Genomic DNA, 21070 nt, shown 5'->3' with positions numbered 1-21070 from the left:
CGATAAACCAAGGTAAATGCTTGTCATCTACAAAATCAAGAAAGTGAGTTGCTGCCAGAATTAACATTATTTATTAAATATACGAACGTAAGTTATTGGCTGAATGAGTTAAGTGTTGTGGATTAATGTACTCTAGTTATTTTCACAATTATTATTCAGTCATTGTGACAATAACCAAATACATCCGTCAATGTCTAAAAGTTCGTTGAAACAAAAAATTCAATTTTTGTTACAACGAAATACTATTTAATAATCACTGTTAATCAATATTACGAACTAAATTTTTTTGAGTGTAGCTAAAGTGTTTACCGAGAACTATCAAATATGTCAGTATGTTTGCTTGCTCCTTCTATTTTGTTATAGTGGGTGGCTAGTGCTATCAGCATATGCATATTTATTTGCTATCGTTGGGGAGATGTCAGATATATGTATCATATAGATTGAAGAGGATTGGGGCAAGCACCAATCCTTAAGGAAGCCCATTTTGTAATTACCTTATCCTGTTCTTACTGCCTTCAGTTCTTAGTTGAAAACACCTTTTGATGCTAAAATGAGAAAGCATAGGTTAAGCTGGTTTAGTCATATTCAGTGTCAACAATTTAGTCACCCAATACGAATAAATCCAATCATACGGGTTTCTATGAGGAGTAGGAGAGGAAGACCAAAGAATACCCCGGGTTACACGCTAGATCTAGACATGTCGTTAAAGGGTATTGATATTGGTATGACACAAGATAAAAACTTATGGGAAAAATATAACTAGGGAATCAGATCCCGCATAGACATAAGGGCAAAGAAAATGATGATGATCATGAACATCATGATGATGAATCAAAAGACTAAAATTATAAGCGATTTGTATAACGAAGTTTGGTTTTAGTATTACTACCTATTTATGAAAAACGATACATACAGGACTACAAAAAAACCCTGGTGATGTATGGGGTAATCAAAGAAAAGGAGGAAAGTATAAAAATAAACTTGGGAAAAGTGCTGTCACAAGAATATGATAAGAACATCTATTTTTTATTTAGAATTTTATTTACATTTTTTACATAACTCGTAATAATTTTCTTAGATCACTCTATGTGCTTTCTTAATTTCATCTGAAATTCTTTCAGCAATCATATAAACAGCAGCCATCAGATGTCCTCTTGTAATCTCTGGCATAACTCCAGCGTCCACCACTCTAAAATTTTTATACTCATGCACAACACAGTTTGTATTGACTACAGAGTTTCTCTTAGAAAGGCCCATCCTTGTTGTTCCTGCAGGATGAAACTCTGTAACAGCCATATGTCTTAATGCACAGTACCAGTATTCTCTATCTTTATCTTTAAGATGTTCACAGCGAGGTTGCTTGGCAACAAATGTAGCATTAATGCTCTTAAATGCTTTGGTATCTGCAAGGCTTAAAATATATTTAATTCCTTTATACATTGTTTCTAGATCGTTATTGTTAGCATCAGAAAAGTAATTGATATCGATCAGAGGAAAATCGACTATATTGTTTGATTGCAAAGTGACTTTTCCTTTGGACATTGGTTTCATTAAAGCTATACAAACTCCTAAGTCAGTCGAAGTATTGTACTCACTAAATACTTTTGCAACATCGTCTTGTAAATTCTGCAGATTCTTTGCTGGTACTCCTAAAGGAGGAGCAAATGTTAAAAATTCGATATCGAGTTCTCCTGTAGTTATATGATCGGAGTTAATAAAAGCAATATTTTCCAGGCCATTGCCGTTAGTAAAGGGTGCTTTTCCTTCTAAATAGTTCGCCAGATTTTCTTTAAGAGAGAGTACAGGAGATGATAGGTTGGTTCTGAAGTATAGATTACCAAACAAAGGATGGTCTTGCATGTTCCTTCCAACAGCAGGTAGGTCATTTCGAACAGGAATGTTGAGGTTTTCTAAATCAGTTTTAGGTCCAACACCAGATAAAATTAACAGTTGGGGTGAGTTGATCGCTCCTGCTGATAATATGACTTCCTTGCCTGCTGTGGCTTTATATATCGTTCCATTTAATACAAACGTTACTCCAGTTGCTTTTTTACCTTTTAGAAGAATTTTGTTCACTCCTGCATTAAGTACAATTTTTAAATTAGATCGAGTCTTTATACCATCCAAAAACGCATGCGCAGCATTTTGGTGTACACGATCTTTTTGATTAAATTGAATCCTTGACACACCAAGTTGCCTTCTTCCATTGTAATCAATTTCTTTTAGATGTTTCTCTTTGTTGGCATCTATATAATACTTCGAAACAATTGAAGGAGGTGTTGTTTGGTTGACGTAAAGTTCTCCATTTTTTCCATGATAATTAATGTCATATGACTTAAGAGCGACATGTTCAGACTTTTTAAAGTACTTAAGGATATGGTTGTAAGACCATCCTAAATTTCCCATGGCTGCCCAATGGTTGTAATCTGATGCGCTACCTCGGGCGTATATTGCAGCATTGATTGTGGTTGAACCTCCTATTACCTTTCCTCTGGGGTATATACATTGATTGTTGTTCATACCTACAAAGAAAGCATAGTTAATTAAATGACATTTATGTTCATTAAAGACATACAAGAATCAAACTAGAATCAAAGCTAGTCGACACTGACCGATGGTAGTGAATATGGAGATAAAGGTGAGATGGAAGGGAAAGCAAGTAGAGACCAGAAAGGATAAAGATTTGGTAAGAGTGTTTAAGAGTACAATTTTGAAAAAGCTTGAGGAAAAAGACCTTCTTCTTCTTCTTCATGTTTCCTTAATACGCTCGCGCCTGTCCCATCTTCGGATGCCTTCTCATCAGATATCCAGGTTGTCACTCCATCTCTTCTTTGCCCTTTCTATACTCCTTCGGCCCTTTGGTGATCTGTCTAGTGCTACCTTCAGGAAAAAGATTCGGTCAATAACTTGTGGAAAGCCAACAGAACAGTTGTACGAATAGAAAAGGAAGTGCTAAGAGAAACATTTGCTAAAGGGCCTCCTAGGGACAAATAATTTTGTTGGTGGAATGGTGAATAAAAAGGCTATAAAAAGGTATAACAGGTCTAAAACAGAAAAATATAAAGAGATCTACAAAGTAGCAAAAAGAAAAGCCAAGCGCGCTGTAGCTACTGCTAAGGAAAGATCGTCTGCATAATTTTATCTTCTTCTTCTTCTTCTTCTTCTTCTTCCTTCTTGTATGTAGGCTTTAAAGCTTGTTTTTTCTTCAATATTAGCCTCCTAAATTGTTTAAGTTATTGCACCATCTTTTTCTTGGTCTGCCAATACTTCTTCTTCTATTTGGTGACTTATCTCGTGCTATTTGTACTATCCTGTCCTCTACCATTCTACTAATGTGTTCGTTACACATTTCCGTTTTGTTTCCGTTTTGTCACCCATCCATTTATGTCTTCTACATCGCATGATCTTCTTATGTTTTCGCTTCTCTCCCTATCCAACAGACTTTTCCCTGATAGTCATCGGAGTATTTTTATCTCTGTTGTTTCTAGTAGTCGACTCGTTTTAGATGTGTCAGGTCTTGACTCCGCCGTGTATGTCAATATAGGTCTAATTGCTGCTTTATAGATTCTTGCTTTTGTGTCTTGTCTTAGGTGTTTGTTCTTTCAAACTGTGTCATTAACAGATCCTGCCGCTTGCTTTTAAGCTTTGTCCTGCGTAGTCGTACTCAATCGTCAACATCTCTGTAACTGGTTATATCTATTTCTAGATATCTAAACCTTGCTTCCTGCTTTCTTATTTTCCCTTCAATTTCGATTTTACATCGTAGTGGGTAATTAGATGTTGTCATAAATTTGGTTTTTTCTGCTGATATTATCATATTGTATTTCTTGGCTGTTATATTGAAGATGTATGTTAATCTTAGGAGATCGTGTTCTGTCTCGGCGATTGATGAGGCGTCGTCTGCATAACATAATATTTGGATTTGTTTGTTCCCCATTCTGTAACCATGACCTTTACGTACTGCTTCTATTATATCGTCCATTATTATACTGAAGAGCAGTGTCACGCTTAACGAGTCACTTTGTCTGACTTTGCTTTGGACTGGTATAAACTGCGTTAGTTTTCCATTTATATTTGCCTGTATTTGATTATGAAAGTAGACGTTTTCGATGGTTTGTATAATATTGATTGGTATGTTTCTTCTATACAGTAAAAATGTAAGACGTCTTCAACTTGGATGCGATCGAAAGCAATTGTCAGGTCTATAGAACATAGATATGCTGGTTTATTGTACTCGATGGCCTATTCTGTGATTTGTCTCAGTACAAATACGGCGTCTACTCAGGATCTTCCGGATCTGAATTCTTGTTAAACAAAATAAGTTATGAATCGAAGTATCACAGAAAACGACAATAAATATCGTTCCCATACCATCAGATTGACAACAGGTGGAATACTTTCTTTGGTTACAACCTCCCGAGAGTTTCAAAAATTATAAATCATACAGAATGCCGAGGAAATTAAGATGGGGGAATTTTAAATAATTCACGTCCCATCTGCTCAGCGTGGTAAAAGTTTCAACAAGAAAAATTCCTTAGTACTCAACAAAAGAGTAAATGAATTAAAAATGTATAAACATTTGCAATTTCTTTGCAACACGAAAATGCAGCAGCTGCATAATACTTTGGTTAAATCGGAGAGTGCAGGAAGAGTCTATACAGGTTTCGGAGCTTTTTTTCCTCCTCATCAGTAGTCCCATATCCTCTTCTCTCCGATTTCCCCACAACGTACCATGCTTTGAGCCTTTCCGAATTGCAAAGAACGAAATGCCGCTGATGAACTACATCCATCTACCGAAAAACAAAATAAGTTATCAATCGAAGTAGAAACAAAATAAGTTAAATCTCTGATTTAACCAGAGTATTATGCAGCTGCTGCATTTTCGTGTCGCAGAGAAATTGAAAATGTTGTATACATTTTTAATTCATTTACTCTTTTGTTGAGTACTAAGGAATGTTTCTTGTTGGAACTTTTACTACGCTGAGCAGATGGGACGTGAATTATTTAAAATTCCCTCATCTTAATTTCCTCGGCATCCTGTATGATTTATAATTTTTGAAAAACTCGGGAGGTTGTAACCAAAGAAAGTATTCCGTCTGTTGTCAATCTGGTGGTATGGGAACGATATTTATTGTCGTTTTCTGTGCTACTTCGATTGATAACTTACTTTGTTTTTCGGTAGATGGCTCTAGTTCATCAGCGTCATTTCGTTCTTTGCAATTCGGAAAGGCCCAAAGCATGGTACGTGGTGGGGAAATCGGAGAGAAGAGGATATGGGGCTACTGATGAGGAGGAAAGAACCTCCGAAACCAGTATAGACTCTTCCTGCACTCTCAGATTTAACCAGGGTATTATGCAGCTGCTGCATTTTAGTGTTGCAAAGAAATTGAAAATGTTTATACATTTTTTTGAATCCTTGTTGTTCATCTGATAAAGTTGTTAGTTTATTGATTTTGTTAGTTAGGACTTTTGTGGTTAGCTTAAGTGCGGTGTTCAGTAGATTTAAACCTCTATAATTGTTCTGGTCTTCTTTGTCTCCTTTCTTGAACATTGGTATCATTATACTGTTTCTCCATGCGTCTGGTATCTTGCAGTGCATATTAGTTTTTGTATAAGTTTTGTCATCTCTAGGGTTATACTTTCTCCTCTGTCTTTTAGATATAACTTTATCAAGAGATGGAAACATCCTTGAAGAGATGAGAAGATTATACAACCATCTCCTTGAGGAGATGAAAAGGTTATACAACATTGCTTAAGCAAGGGACAAGTCAATCAAATGACTTCTCAGGTCATCTCTCAAATTAACAGTACGGTTGGAAGAGTATTCAGAACCGATGTTAAAGAAAATCAAAGATAGCATGAGTACTTTAGAAAGTTTCTAAATGAAGAACACCAGACGAGAGACAGAGGATGCGAGATTCCAAATGAGAATGTAAGACCGCTGAGAGAGGAAGAGTGAGAAAAAAACGAGAGTGACGAGGCGTTAGGATGAAGAATGGCTGTAAGACCTGATGGAACACCTGTGGAAGTTTGAAATGCTCGAGGAGAGCAAGGTGGAGAAAAATTGTGACGGTATCATTGTGTAAAGATAGCGGGGTAATTCAGGACTATAGGAATTATAGAGGGATAAATTTACCGCACATAATGAAAATTTGGAAAAGAATTGCAAAGCAAAGGTTAACGAGAGAGACATTGAGAGGAGAAGAACAGTTTGGGTTTATGCCAGGAAGGAGGACAACAGAAATTACGGCGAGAAAACAGGAGAGCTACCATTAGTATTTATGGATCTTGAGAAGGCGTACGACACAGTTTCTAGACAGGAGCTCTTGAGATCATGAGTGAGCGTACATCAAAATAAGGAGTTGTGTCGGATTGTCCGAGAGTTTTCCAGTGACAGTTGGTATGCATCAAGGCTCTCCACTGAACCCTCACCTGGTTAATTTTGTTATGGATGTACTGACAGAGAAGGTAAGGCAGAAGACTCCTTGGTCAATGCTCTTTGCTGATGATATCGTGTTAGTAGAGGAAAGCCAAGAAATGTTGGAGGGGAAGTTATAGTGTTGGAGAAGTGCTATTGGAGAGAAAGGCCTTAAGGCTAGCAGTTCAAAAACGGAGTATATGTGGTTGGGAGGAAAAGGAATTATTGGCGACATATAATTGCTCGGTAAAAAACTAACACGAGTAGGAGAATTTAAATTTATTATTGGCTTCTTCTTAACTAAAAATAGTATACTAGATCGAGACACTGACCACAGTAAACAGGCTGATTGGTTAAACTAGAAGCGAATGAGGGGGGTATTCTGTGATCGAAAAACCGGGAAGGGCTGAAATAAGAGATATACAAGTGTGTGGTGAGACCTACGTTGGTGTACGGCGGTGTGGCCTATAAAGAAGGTTCAGGAAAACAAGGTGGAGATGGCTGAAATAAAAATGTTATGTTGGATGCTGGGCAAGACTAGAAGGGACAGGATCAGGAATAGTGATTGCAATTGCTGGATCCAGCATCCAGAAATCCAGCTGGACCCAGCGGTTTTTTTACATGCTGGATCCAGCAAACCGTGCTGCATCCAGCAGCGCGGATCCGAAAACGTGTCAAATTCAAAATAAATTACTTAATGTCTTCATTAGTCTCTTTATTCAAAGCCGTGAGTTGGCAACTTGCCATTTTATTGCGCTGGCAGTAGCTCAGTATGCTGGAAAGTTTCTATAGCAAGTTTGCACCGATAAAGCATTGGTATACATTGATTCTGCGATAAAATTCTCTGCTGGCGAGTGGTTAATATTCAATGAGTTAATCGCCACTTTTAACCAGCTGTAGAAGCTGTTTGCAGAATAGAGTCCGCTTTGATAACGGCCGACACAACCATGAAATTTGTCTTACTGATATGACAAACTAAATAGCCAGGACTGTAGCCTTAATGCCGATCTATCGGGAGCACTACACGCAACAGAATCACGGAACGGCGCCTCTATGAGATTACAGGTGCATTAGTGTATTTACAAAATCAAAAGAAGTATGACGAAGAAGAGGCAAGAGATAATGGAAGAAGATGGGCCAACTAATCCGGAGCCAGTGAATTTTACTTTGGAACAAGAACTTTAGATTGAATTGAAACGAGAAAGAGAAAACATTTATAGCCAAAAAAAAACTGGTTCTCAAAGAAATTAGAGATTACGAAAAGATTTTGGAAAATGAAATGGCGGTTTATGAGACCCAAGGAGTGAAAGGCGATCATTTGTCAATGGTTTATGACTATTTGACGATCTTAAAACCAACCAGCACAGAAACCGGAAGGGCTTGCTCCGCAACTGGCTATATGTGCAGTTCTGTTGAAAGTAGGTACATGTTTTTAATGTATCACTTTCAAAAAACTAAATAATTCATGTTTCTGTCGTTTAGAAATTTAGCATAGAGACAAAAAAAACATTAAAAGAGTGTTTTTATTTTGATTCCACATTTTGCTGGATCCAGCTGGATTCAGGCCAATACTGCAAAAATCCAGCTAGCTTGAAAATGCTGCTAATCAGGAACGACTTCAGTAGTGAAAGAGCAAGGGTGAGTAAAGTCGAGTATAGAAGATGGAAGGACTGTGTGGCAAGGGAGTTAAGATAGAAAGTTTTAGGAGAAGAAGACATGGACAGAAATTATTGGCGAATAAGAGTAAGGACCAATAAGAGTAAGGAACTCCTAAAGAGGGAAAAGCTAAGGAAGAAGAAGAAGCATGTTCTTTTATATTTTCAACTTGCTTTATTTGATTAAAAGTATTGTCAGATTAATAAATCATGCTAAAATTTTAAGCAATTAAAGATTACCTTGACAGCAAGTTTTCTGTGGGGTTGTTAAGTAGCCCCAGTTCATGTCGGTCTGTTTCAAAGCATTGCTGTATCGTGGGATATCACTAAATGCATTTGTTTCTCCACCAGCTTCTAGAAGTAGAACGTTCCATTTGCTAATTTCTGTAAGTCTGTTGGCTAAGACACAACCAGCAGCTCCAGCTCCAACAATTATAAAGTCATATTGTCCAAAATCTATAAATTAAGAAATATTATTTTATTTTTCGCATGCCTAGCAAGATTATTTAAGGTAAAAAAAAATAAAGTACAGTCGTCAGATATTTGTCCTCCAAAAAATCATACGAATAATTTGAATTTTGCTGACGATATCAATGTTGGGACATCAAAAAATTTGCCAAATGACAGAAAATGTCACTCCTACTTCCGGGCTTATGCCTAAAATCTCCCTCATAGGGGGACAAAATGGAAATCGTCGATTTACCAGCAATTATTGGTACGCCGTAGAAAAAATGTGTCAAAGGGGAAGTGTAGCTAAGACAATTTTGAACAATATGTAGAACTGTAGAAGATGACAATGTGGCCTCACAAAATTGAAAACGATTTTGTCAAAGAATTTTTTCACAGAGAACCTTCTGGACAGACCTAATTTTGGTGTCTCAAAAGTCTAAATGACAGATCTATCAGAGGCCTCAACAAATAGACTTTTAATTACGGTTAGAGAAGTACCGAATATCACAATTGAAACCAGAAATATAAAACGGTGTCAAAGTTACACACCACATTTAAACCCTTTAAATATTGTTAAAGAAAGCTCCAATGTTGTGTATTCTCTATCCTATAATAATTCCAATAAAATATACATATATGGGAGAAACCTCCAGGAATATGTCGGGGAGATTAACATCGCATAAAAGTTACATTTATCGAAATAAAGTACAATCCAGTGCATTAAGTGACCATTCTGTCACAATGGGTCACACTCAAAACTATGACCAACTAAAAATACTGGCAAGGGAAAGAAATCAGAACAAAACACTGTTTTTAGATAGGTATTTACATTGGAGTGGACATTTAGAATTTAGGTACAATTTTCCCCTTGTTGCCATATTCCAAATTTGAAAAAATATATAGGGAATAACCAGATTTTTTTGTCATGCCATTCCTATTACAGCGAGCAATTCATTGGCTTGAATTAGTGACGAGTTTATATGACGTCCTTATTATATTTGGTGAGAATTTAAATGGTAAATGTAATGGTCTGTCATATTATTGAAAGTTAAATATAATGTCAAATTATTGTTTTCAAATTATAATTTATTTTCATTCGAGTCAACATTCATTTCACTTACTCCCCGTTAGAGGGCGTTCTAACCATACTGCGGTATAAATAGTTTTATTTTTGTACCGAAAACTACGGCCGTTTTGGTGTAAATTTGTTTTCTGCAGAGCCTCCTTGACAACGGGTAGACCTAGAGATAGTACTATCGGAGGATGGAGGGAGACAGATTTAAATCAAAACGAAACCATAGATTTTCTATAATTTATTTATTTATTTAATTTATATATTAACGACAGTTTATTTTGTAAACAACTTTACTTTCCCTTCCCTGCCCTTGATTGGTTGATTCTTAATAATAGTTTTGTTGTATGGTAGGTTTAATTAGGAGTTAATTTTAAGAAATATTGCTGGCTAAATGAGTACAGCTCTCAAAGGCCATAAAAGAAGAAGAAAAACAAATATACAAACAGAAATGTTACATAACCTTCTACACTACAAACAACATGACTTTGACACTTATATTACAGACAGTTATCTTTGATTCAAGGATTACAAAAAAAAAAGTGTCAGAGTTGACACTTTTTAATTTTTGCTAAAAAAACCTCATCAAACTTAATTTAATTTGAAAACAGTTGTTAGTTCTTGTTAATTTTTTATTTATAGTTGATAAGAAGTCGAGGTCCGCTGGGATGAACAGCCTCGGCTTCTTTTCGCAGTGAATATCTGTTGTGAATTTTGTTGTGTTTGACATTTGATTTTTTGGAAGAAAACTTAAAATAGACAAATCTGTGATTATCGTTCGAGGTGAACGGACGACTTTTGAAACTCATCCAAAGGGTAAGGGCCAAAACTATCTATATTTTCCTGTTAATTTCTAATTTGCATCGACTGACATAGATTTTAAATTCGTCAATCTGCCGCATAAGATGGAGGAAGAAGTTCCTCCCGATCCTACTCCACCACCTGACCCTCCTAATAAAATCAACCAACTTGAATGTCAATCTCAACCTCCAATTATTCAGAAAAGTCTTAAAGGAAAAAAACAAATACTATATTCGGAGACCGATATAGGTCCTTATGAAGTATTTGTTCAGGGTCAGGAGAAAAATATTGGAGATTACCACGTGTTAAGTATAGCTAAATCTATTTCCGTTTTAAAAATTAAAGACATCACGAAAATCAGTAGAAAAGGTAAAAACAGGATAGGGGTATTATTTGCCACTAGAAAAGCAGCCAACGATTTCGTTGTGAGGAAAGATTGGGAAGCCCTAGGGTATGACGTGTTCATTCCATTTCATCAGATTTCTTGTAGGGGTATAGTAAGGGGAGTTAATAAAAGATTCACAGAGGAAGAAATAAAGGAGGCATCAGAAACAAACTTGGCTTTATGTAAGATATTAAGTGTTAAGCGAATGAATCGAAAAGTACAAGTAGATTCAAAGATTGAATTTGTCTCCACGGGAACTATTAGCATAACTTTTTCAGGAAAAACTATTCCTAAAGAAATTTCCATATATCAACTACCAATGAGGGTCACACCATTCATCAGCCCTGTTCTTCAATGTGGGAATTGCTTATTTTATGGCCATTCTACGAACCAATGTAGAGGAAAAAAGAAATGTGCTAGATGAGGAACTTCTCATGAGGATTCTTCATCTAATGCGTGTACAAAATATTGCATTTTCTGAAAATCTTCTGACCATGAATCAAGTAGTCGTAATTGTAGAGAGAGAGTCAGACAAAAAGATATTAAGGATCTAATGTCCTTTTCTAATCTATCTTTTTATGAGGCAAGTCAGCAGGTTCCTAGGATCTCTAATATTTCATCTTTCAACTTAAACGATTTCCCCCCCTTACATAACGATCAGAATAATTCTAATGGCATCTTACCACAGGAGAGGAGGTCTGCAGCCTCAGCTCAATATTCAAAACCTTTTAGTCAAGTCACTCAATCTCCACAAAAAAGAAGAAGACCTTCAATACAAGAAAATACAGGTTATGATAAAATCTCCCACCAAAGACTACTTATTAATCCATCAGGTAGAAGAATAAATGAGCCCTCAACTTCAAAATTCAATCCTGCTCATGATTCTCAAATCACTAACTCACAATCTTTATCCCAACTTCATTTGGATTTCAATCAGGCCATGTCTATGCTGAACCAATCTCACAGGGAGCTCGTCATGACCTTCATTGGGAACTTAATAAACTCAAAATCATTCTCCATCCCTTACAATATGGTAGATCTAAAGACCAGTATAACTAAAAATGTATCACCTTTCAATACAAATGTAAACCAGAGTCGGAGGGGAATAGAGGATCTCGAGCCTGAGGATTCGAGATCTTCTGACTCCTTGGTCTAGCAAACATACTCTATATAATGAATCCTAACACTCCGATAACTATTATTCAGTGGAATATACGTTCATATAACACTAATTCTGACAATCTAAAAATCCTTATAAAAAACCTTAACCCAGATATAATCCTTATTAGCGAATCTTGGCTCTTAAACCAACATGTTATAAGATGTAGAGGGTATCAAATAATCAGAAAAGATCGAGAGGATGGCTATGGCGGATTAATTACTTTTATCAAAAACAATATTGATTATAGGGAAATTCAAATTGCCAATCCAGGCTTCAATCATGATGTCCAATTCCAACTCACATTTCTCCCTAACTTTAATTTGAATATTCTTAATACATACTGTCCACAAGACAACTCTATCTCCAAATCCAACTGGTCTTCCCTTGTGAAATCACTTAATAAGCCATTTTTAATCATGGGTGATCTAAATTGTAACCATAAGGCATGGGGTAGTTCTAGAGACAGTCACAATGGTAGGATTATTTTTGATTCTTTGGAGGAACTTGAGCTAGTATTTCTCAATGATGGGTCTCCAACTAGATTGGTGGCAGTAAGTCGGTAGTAGATCTAACAATGGCATCAGTCGATGTGACAGCCAGGGTGGGCAAGTGGTCCACTATTTCAGATACTGGAACTAGTGACCACTTCCCCATAATATGTCAGTTAAATGTATGTCTTCAATCTCCCCCGCATTCATGTAAAAGAAGAAATCTAAAGAAAGCTGATTGGTCTACTTATCACAACAATTTAAACAGCATTTTCTCAGCTTCTCCCAGGGAAGATTACGAATTTTTTACTAACTCCATATCAGCGGTAGCTGATGAAACAATTCCTTGGCTTCACCCTGCTAATAATTCCAAATACCACATTCCATGGTGGGATGACTCATGTGCTGAAGTCGTCTCTGCGAGAGTGTCTGCCTTAAAAAAATTTAAAAATATCCCCTCAATGGAAAACTATATCGAGGCTAAAAAGAATATAGCCAAATCAAGAAAATTCCTAAAATCAAAACGTAAAAATAGTTTCAGGCTATTTTGCAGTAAATTAAATAGAAACACTCCTCTAAAAGTTGTGTGGGAGAACATTAATAAGGTATCGGCTTCGAAACCTTCAATATATACTCAATTGCCTTCTACTCCTATATCCCACGAAATTCTATGTTGCTTAACCCCTCTTTCCGCTGTCAATAAAGTATTGGTTAGATCTCCTCAAGCCCTAGAACCGCCATTTGCTCTCGACGAGTATCAGAACTCCCTCTCAATTAAATCTGACTCGGCTCCTGGTTTGGATCAGATTTCCTACTCCATGTTAAAAAATCTTCCCGTTGTTGGATCTTTGTTATTAATTCAACTTTTCAATGAAAGTCTTAGAACGGGTATAGTTCCTGTTCAGTGGAAACAATCAGTAATTTTACCTATAATCAAAAAAGATAAAGATTGTAATAATCCGTTAAACTTTAGACCAATAGCTCTTTCTTCATGTGTAGGCAAAATGCTCGAAACTCTTATAAAGAATAGAATAGAGTGGACTGTGGAACATATTAAGATTTTTAATCCACTACAACTAGGATTTAGAAGGGGTAGAGGTTGTACGGATTGCCTTACATACCTCAACTCAACAATTCAAATAGGCTTCGCTCTAAACCAATACACTATTGGCATCTTTCTAGATATCTCTTCTGCTTATGATAATGTCAATATATCACTCCTGTATTCCAAATTATTAAAGTATAACATTCCAACCCAACTGGATAATTTGATTTTCTGCCTTCTAAATGACAGAGAGCTATTTGTCAAAGACAAACTGGGACAAACCCATGGCCCAAGAAAATCAAGTCTGGGACTACCCCAAAGTTCCCCATTAAGCCCTATCCTCTTCAACTTATATTGTCTTTCCCTGTATAATATAATCCCCTCTTCATGCAAACTAATTCAGTATGCAGATGATTTAGTTCTTCTTATTAGAGGGAGTGATATTAATGAATTGGTAATTAATGTAAATAAATTCTTGATTCAGATGGAATCATGGTTGTTAGACCACAATTTAAATCTATCTCAGAACAAATCTTCTGCAATATTATTTACAAAAGGAAACACGAACATCTCTCCCCCCAACGTAATATTTTGTAACCAGAATATTGGTTGGGTGGATTCAGTCAAAGGGGGTAAATATTCAAAAAAACTTAAAGTGGAATTCATATGTAAACTCAAAACAAAAAGTAAATCGTGGCCTGAATGTGATGAGAGCTCTTTATGGGACTTATTGGGGAAGTGATCCAAAAACCTTACAAATTGTACACAATGGTCTGATTCAGAGCCATCTGGACTATGGCTGCCAGGTAATTTTCGATTGCCCAACTTCCTTAATTAAAAGATTGGAGAAACTAAAATACAAAAGTATCCGAATTATAACTGGATGCATGAAATCTACCCCAATCCATGCTCTCTTAAGTGAAAGTGGTCAGATCTCGCTTAAATCTAGATGGGAATGGCTTAGCTCTAAATTTATATTAAAAAATTTAATGTTAATTGGCAACCCAATTATTTCCGCTCTCGACCTGTTAGACTTGGCAATTCAAAGGAACCAAAATCATTGGAAAAACAGAAATATTCCATTTCTAGTGCTTTTAAAAAACAAATTTAAAAGTACTTATCCCAACTTATATTTAAGTGACTTATACCCATGCCATAACTTTGAACTAGACCATCAATTATCAACAATTCCAATCATAAATATCCAATCTAATCGTTCAGATGAACTTGCCTCAGTTCAACTCCAAAAAATAATTCTAAATAAACCTAGTCACATCAAATTCTTCACGGATGGCTCGGTTGATGGTGAAGGATCAGCAGGCTTTGGTGTCTTTAGCCCAGAGATCAACTATTCTTATACCAGTAAACTACCTAAGTATACCCAAATATGTACGGCTGAGATTGTCGCAATTAATCATGCCCTCCAAATTATTTTGAAAAATGGGATTAAACAAGCAATCATCTGCTCGGATTCTAAAAGTGCCATGCAGAAAATAGGCAGATCAACCTATTCTATGGAAACAGAACACTCATCGTTCATGACCAAAAGAGGCATCATTGAAGCGAAAGAAAATAACGTTAATATTAGTCTGGCATGGATTCCAGGACACTCGAATATTAAAGGGAACATGGTGGCTGATAAACTAGCTAATCTAGGTAGAACCTTAAATGTAGCTGCTGGTATCACTCTTCACTATTCCAACTTTCTACCAGACATCAAGCATTCCATCTGGAATCGGTGGAAGCAAGAATGGCAGGGGAAAAATCGAAATAATTCATTTTGCTCTAAAATTGTAGGTCAGATAGATAAACTCCCCTGGTACCACAATTTTGCATACCAAGACAGAAGACATATAACCACCATTATTAGAATGAGGACAGGTCATTGTGCTACTCCAGTTCACCTATTCAGGATAGGAGTAAAAGACAACCCATATTGTGACTGTGGCCGGGTTGGTTCCTTGAATCATCTGATTTTTGAGTGCCCTATAAATATGTCACCCAATTTTGACCTATATAAAGAATTAGCTAAAACAAATATCCCTACCCCCATTGAAATTTGCCTACTTATGTCCAACCTTAATCCACGTAGGATTAACTTGATCCTTAAATTCCTTAACTTAGCTAAACTTAACTTATAAATTAATCAATTCCCAACTTTGAATTAAAAAAATTAAGAAGATAAAGATATAAAAAGATATTAGACCTCCAAACGATAATAGTTGTAACCCTTATGTTATAATATTGCCTTTCCTGTAGGGACTGTCTGGCCTACAAGAAGATGTTTCTACTTATATTTAAAAAAAAATTGAGGCTTTAGCATATATATTTGGAAATATTCGATTGCCCAGAGCAAGACAAGAGTATTTCCCTGGTGTAAGCTGGGCGAATTATCCCGAGGGATATAACCCAATAAAGGAAGAAGAAGAAGAAGATCTTTGTTTAAAACTCTTGAAGACAAAGAGAAACACAGTAGCTAGTAGTTGCTGTAGTAAATAAATATTACCAGAGAGCGGCAGTTCTCGCCAGTGGTGCACACCCAAACCCCCCTACATGCCACACTATATACTGGGTTAGGATAAAGTATGGAACCAAGCAAATATCTTTGAAACGAAAAGAAAAATATTTATGAAACTTTGCATGCAAGTACAGTGATGCAAAAGGCATCTGTTGCCATATTTTTTGTTACTACTACACTTCCGGTTTCACCGGAAATACCCTTAACTTATTTAATTTAAATAGGACACTCTGTATATTTTTGCGGATTTTAAAAGAATTTGTCATTTTTAATTCAGACATACCGAATTTGGTAAGAAAATTTGTTAAAAAGCGGCTGTAGATAATTTTTTGTATTAGGACAACGTAGTAGGAAATAAACGAGTACCATCTATACTGTAGACTAAAATTGTTGTTTACATGCACTACATGACTTATTTGAATTTAATATAGTAGGTAAAACGGTTACTGAACTAATTGACAGAAATAAGTTGTATTAAAAATGCTTCATTAAAGTGAAAAAGATCGTATTGTAATATTAATGATAATCGGTTATGGTAAATTTTCATTTTTTGTAAGTGAATTTTCCAAATCGATGGATTGGACGTAGAGGATTCATAGAATGGCCCGCTGGTTCTCCGGAACTCAACCCGTTAGATTTTTTTCTTTGGGGTTATCTAAAATCACGTGTTTACATTAGGCGACCAACACGTTTGCAGGATTTGAGACAAAGAATAATAATTATTCTATAATATACAATTATTCTATAATATATATTCTATTCTATATAATTCTATTCTATTCTATATAATATATTCTATAATATACAATAATTATTCTAATATACAATTATTGATGAATGTGAATACGTGGAGAAATCTTGCAAACAGTGACTCACCAATTTATTTATAGGCTTGCACCTTGTCAGGAGGTGAACAGCAAAAATTTTCAAGATTTGAAATTATTTTTTTTATTTCTAATATTATTGGTCTAACGTAAATAAATTAACCGATTTTTTAACTGTAAAAAGATTTATTTCTTGTTTTAATAGTTTTTTCTTCCAAACTTGGTATGTATGAATTAAAAATAACAAGTTCTTTTAAAATCTGCAAAAATATATAGGGTGTCCCATTTAAAGTAAATAAGTTAACGGTATTTCCGGTGAAACAGGAAGTGGAGTAGTAATAAAAAATATGACATTAGATGCCTTTTGCGTCGTTGTACTTGCATGCAAAGTTTCATAAATATTGTTCTTTTCGTTTCAAAGATATTTGCTTGGTTCCATACTTTATCCCAACTCTGTATACACGAAATTTTCGATTTTCTAAATCTGACTAAATTAAAAATTGGGCCAACTCCCATCTTAAACTTCAGGAAAAGACTCACCCATTCATGTGTCAACCATCCATTTTGGTCTAAGGGTGTGGATTTTACGGCCCTCCCTATTTAGGGTCTGTTTTTCGTTCTTGTCCCCAAAACTAAAAATTCCATAATTTAAGTCCAGTCTTTACGGCTTCTGATAGTACTGATCATTACCTTTTCAACGCATGTTTAATTTTGAAAATCGGTTATACCATTCAAAAGTTACCGAGCTCAGAAATATGACTCAATTTTTATTTAAAAAGGGAAAATGTTTGTGGATATGTATGTATGTGTGTGGAAAAGTTAAACCGATTTGAATTTTTTTTTCTGTGTTTGAAGAGGGGGTCAGGGCCGATTCATAACCGGTGTAGTTTGTGACTTTTGACCACCCATAAGCCAGGTATAGGGCTTGGTAAGTACAAAGCGGCATATTTTTTGGGGGTATATATCTTCGGATCAAGAAGAGACAGGAGAACCTCAAATACATCAAATCAATAGTGCTGAGTTAAGCGGTGTCTAAGCTGTTAGGATCATACATATACACAGCTCAGTATAGCCGAAAAACTGAAAAATTAAACTTTGAAAATTTTGGTTTTTCGCAGGTTCAACCTACGAATTGCGCCAATAACTGAGCGTTTGTAGGACTCTAGACGAATCTAACGGTGTATACCTCATATCCGGGAAAATTCGAATTTTTAAGTTATATGCTTCATAAGTATGATCAAATCTATTTCCTGTGGGAAAAACGGTTTCTCAAGCTCAATAATTCCTGTACTAGCTTCAGTTATCATACTTGACCTTAGATCCATCAGATATTACTAGTTAATACGTTTCAAACTCATGTTTACTGATCAAATTCGGTTAAGCCGTTTAGAAGCTATTAAGCTACAAAGTATAATCCAATTAACGATTATTCCCGAAATGGTTAATGTAGTTGTAGTGGTTACGACCCTAAATTTGATCTGACCACGGGCACTCCGACTTCATTTACCGGCCATCTCAATATTTTTTCAATCTATTTCGAATAGAAAAAAATCTAGTGTACATTCGATGGAAACTAGATCATTTGGGAGATAATGCAACAAAGGTGACCATTTATAAAGCTTAACGTGTAATAGAGGAACATTGCATTCAACTTCATACATTTAATTTTTATAAACGCCGTAAAATTGAGTGGCGCATACAATATTCCAGCTACAAAAGATCTGATATGAATATTACGTGGCGCGAAAATGTATTTTCATTTTGATGCAAAACAAAATTCTAGTTTTATTTTAAAATATTTTTCCATAATATTTGCTAAATTTGAAGTAAACGCGCTACAAAAGAGTTTCAAAATTCAAACTCTATCAAAGTTACTCTTTTGTGGCGCGTTTACTTCAAATTTACCAAATATTATGGAAAATCTTTTAAAATAAAACTAGAATTTTGTTTTGCATAACAAATATTCCTAATTGTTTGACTTCTAGGTTAATATAGTAATCCATCACACAGAATGCTGAAGGGTATTCCCAGTTCAAATGAAATCAAATGTTGTTTTTTGTGTTTAGTTTTTGCCTTCTTTATTAGTAAGAAAAACTCTGTTTTTGGCCCGGTTAAAGCAGGGTACGGTTTTGTTTTGTTTTTCTTAGTATGAGTTCTCTTCTTCTGTCCCCTGTTTATATAACCCTAAATATATTTAATAAAAGTAGAAGGGATATAGAAAACATATTGTATAAGTTTTTTAAGTTATGAGGAAAATGAAAATTAAATAAATCGAATACTTAATGCTACGATACGAAGGGAAATAATTAGTGTCTGCATATGAAGACGTGTCCATGAATATGTTAAACTAGATTGTTATTGCTATAATAGGAAAGGAATAAGTAGAATCAATTTTTACTTACCGTAGATAGTAGAATTATTCGTTTTAAATAAACGTTCATTATTTATCGGTGTCTGGTACGAATTTGTTTCCGCTATCTTTGCACTCACATAGCTGTACAGCTGATCAAGATCTTGAGTGAAAGCAGAAGATACTAGTGAACAGAGCCATAGTATCTTCATAAAGTGATTCATAGTGAAAATACAGTGAAGCAAAAGTGATTTTTAAATTTATACTGGAAAATCTCTAAAATATAAATATTTAACAGTTTTGATAGAATTATCGGTTTATTTAACAATATCGTCGCCTAATTATATTTTCAAGGTGACTAATATAAATGTTAAAGTATTACAAATGACTCAGTCATTGCACTAAATATGATATAGGCCTGGATTCCGTGTACCAAAAAATAGTTTATTATTAGCAAGCTGAAAATTTGTTAATAACTTAACGGTGTCTAGTCGGACAAACTTTGATGTTTGGCAACATTGGAACCGGGGAGGTTTAATTTGTGGAACGTGATTTTAATTGTGGAACGTGTCATCCTGACAAGTTTATGATTGTGAAAACTAGCAGGTTGTTTTTAAATTTATTCAATAGCAAACTTTATAATAATATATGAAAAAATGTTTGTCCAACAAATATGTCGGGCATTTTAATACGTCCGACACGTAGAACATGTCACATGATAAGAATTATATTGGTGGTAAATAGCAGTCTGATTTTTGCATGAGTATTTAATGAAAGGGTAACAAATCAATTGGAAGTTCTGTCCGACAAAATACATGGGACGTTTCCGTATTCTGATGTTCGAATCCTGTAACCTGTTCTACAATTAAAACTTACCCTGTTCCAGGGTTCCCATACATCAAAATTTTTCCGATTAGACACCGTTAAAGTATTAAAAAATTTTGAGCTTGCTATTAATAAACTTTTTGGGTACGCGAGATCCAGGCCTAATAGCTTAGTAACTAATATTAGCGCTTAACTGCTATATTTAAAGCCTTGTTTATATATAATGTAGAAGTAGATATTAGGTCTGATATGTTTCATATTGTTAGCGATAACAAAAACGTGTCAATGATAATTAACAACAACTAATATTTTAAGGAAAAAAAAAGAACTCCGCCTCTGCTAGTTGTTAGGTGAATTAATTAAGTTAAGTAATTATCAGTGCCGGTCCCAATCCCGAATAAAGAGGAAGGGTTTGGATCAGGAAGCGCATCCGGCAGTAAAAATTTTGCTAAAACCATGGAAAGAAGGAATATGGAACACAGTTTACGCATGCTTTCTTCCTTTAGGATTCGTCAGGACGGCTTAGTGGTGCGTTCTGAGTCAAACTAAGTCCAGCTGTCTAAAGGTAAAATAATACGAAACTGTTTGCTCTTGGACACAATCTTCTTCTTCAAGGGCCATCTCCGCGAAGGAGGTCGGCAATCATCATAGCTATTCGGACTTTGGAGACGGCTGCTTTGTAAAGTTCATTTGATATACAGCCGGAACATTCTATCAGGTTGCGCAGCCACGATATTCTGCGTCTCTCTATGGTTCTCTTTCCTTGAAACTTTCCCTGCATAATGAGTTGGAGCAAGTTGTATCTCTCTCATTATTTGTGACGTGTTCTGTCCATGATATGTTAAGAATTCTTCTTCTTCTTCTTCTTCTTGTGCCACTCCTATCGGAGATTGGAAATCATCAAAGCTACCCTGACTTTGTTTACAGCTGACCTAAAAAGTTCATTAGTGGTGCAGCCAAACCACTCTCTCAAATTCCGCATCCACGACATTCTTCTACGGCCTGGATTCCGTTTTCCTTCTATTTTTCCTTGCATTATATTTTGAAGTAATGCGCATTTATGACCTCTCATTAGGT

At 35.5% G+C, this 21070-nt stretch overlaps 2 protein-coding genes across 2 annotated transcripts in view; one reads left to right on the top strand and one right to left on the bottom strand.

Moving 5' to 3' along the window:
- The window catches only part of LOC126889755 (uncharacterized), a 1061577-nt gene that overhangs the window by 132959 nt on the left and 907548 nt on the right, over positions 1–21070 (top strand). The window lies entirely within an intron of this gene.
- Positions 1001–19434, bottom strand: LOC126889760 (glucose dehydrogenase [FAD, quinone]-like). Its single transcript, XM_050658333.1, has 3 exons — positions 19221–19434; positions 8314–8529; positions 1001–2522 (listed from the first exon to the last, which is right to left on the bottom strand). Exons 1-3 carry the CDS (start codon positions 19390–19392, stop codon positions 1075–1077), a joined length of 1836 nt encoding a protein of 611 aa, XP_050514290.1. The 5' UTR covers positions 19393–19434; the 3' UTR covers positions 1001–1074.

The sequence above is a fragment of the Diabrotica virgifera genome, chromosome 8 (assembly GCF_917563875.1).
Source record: "Diabrotica virgifera virgifera chromosome 8, PGI_DIABVI_V3a".
Lineage (NCBI taxonomy): Eukaryota > Metazoa > Arthropoda > Insecta > Coleoptera > Chrysomelidae > Diabrotica > Diabrotica virgifera.
This window is presented reverse-complemented; position numbering and strand designations above follow the sequence as displayed.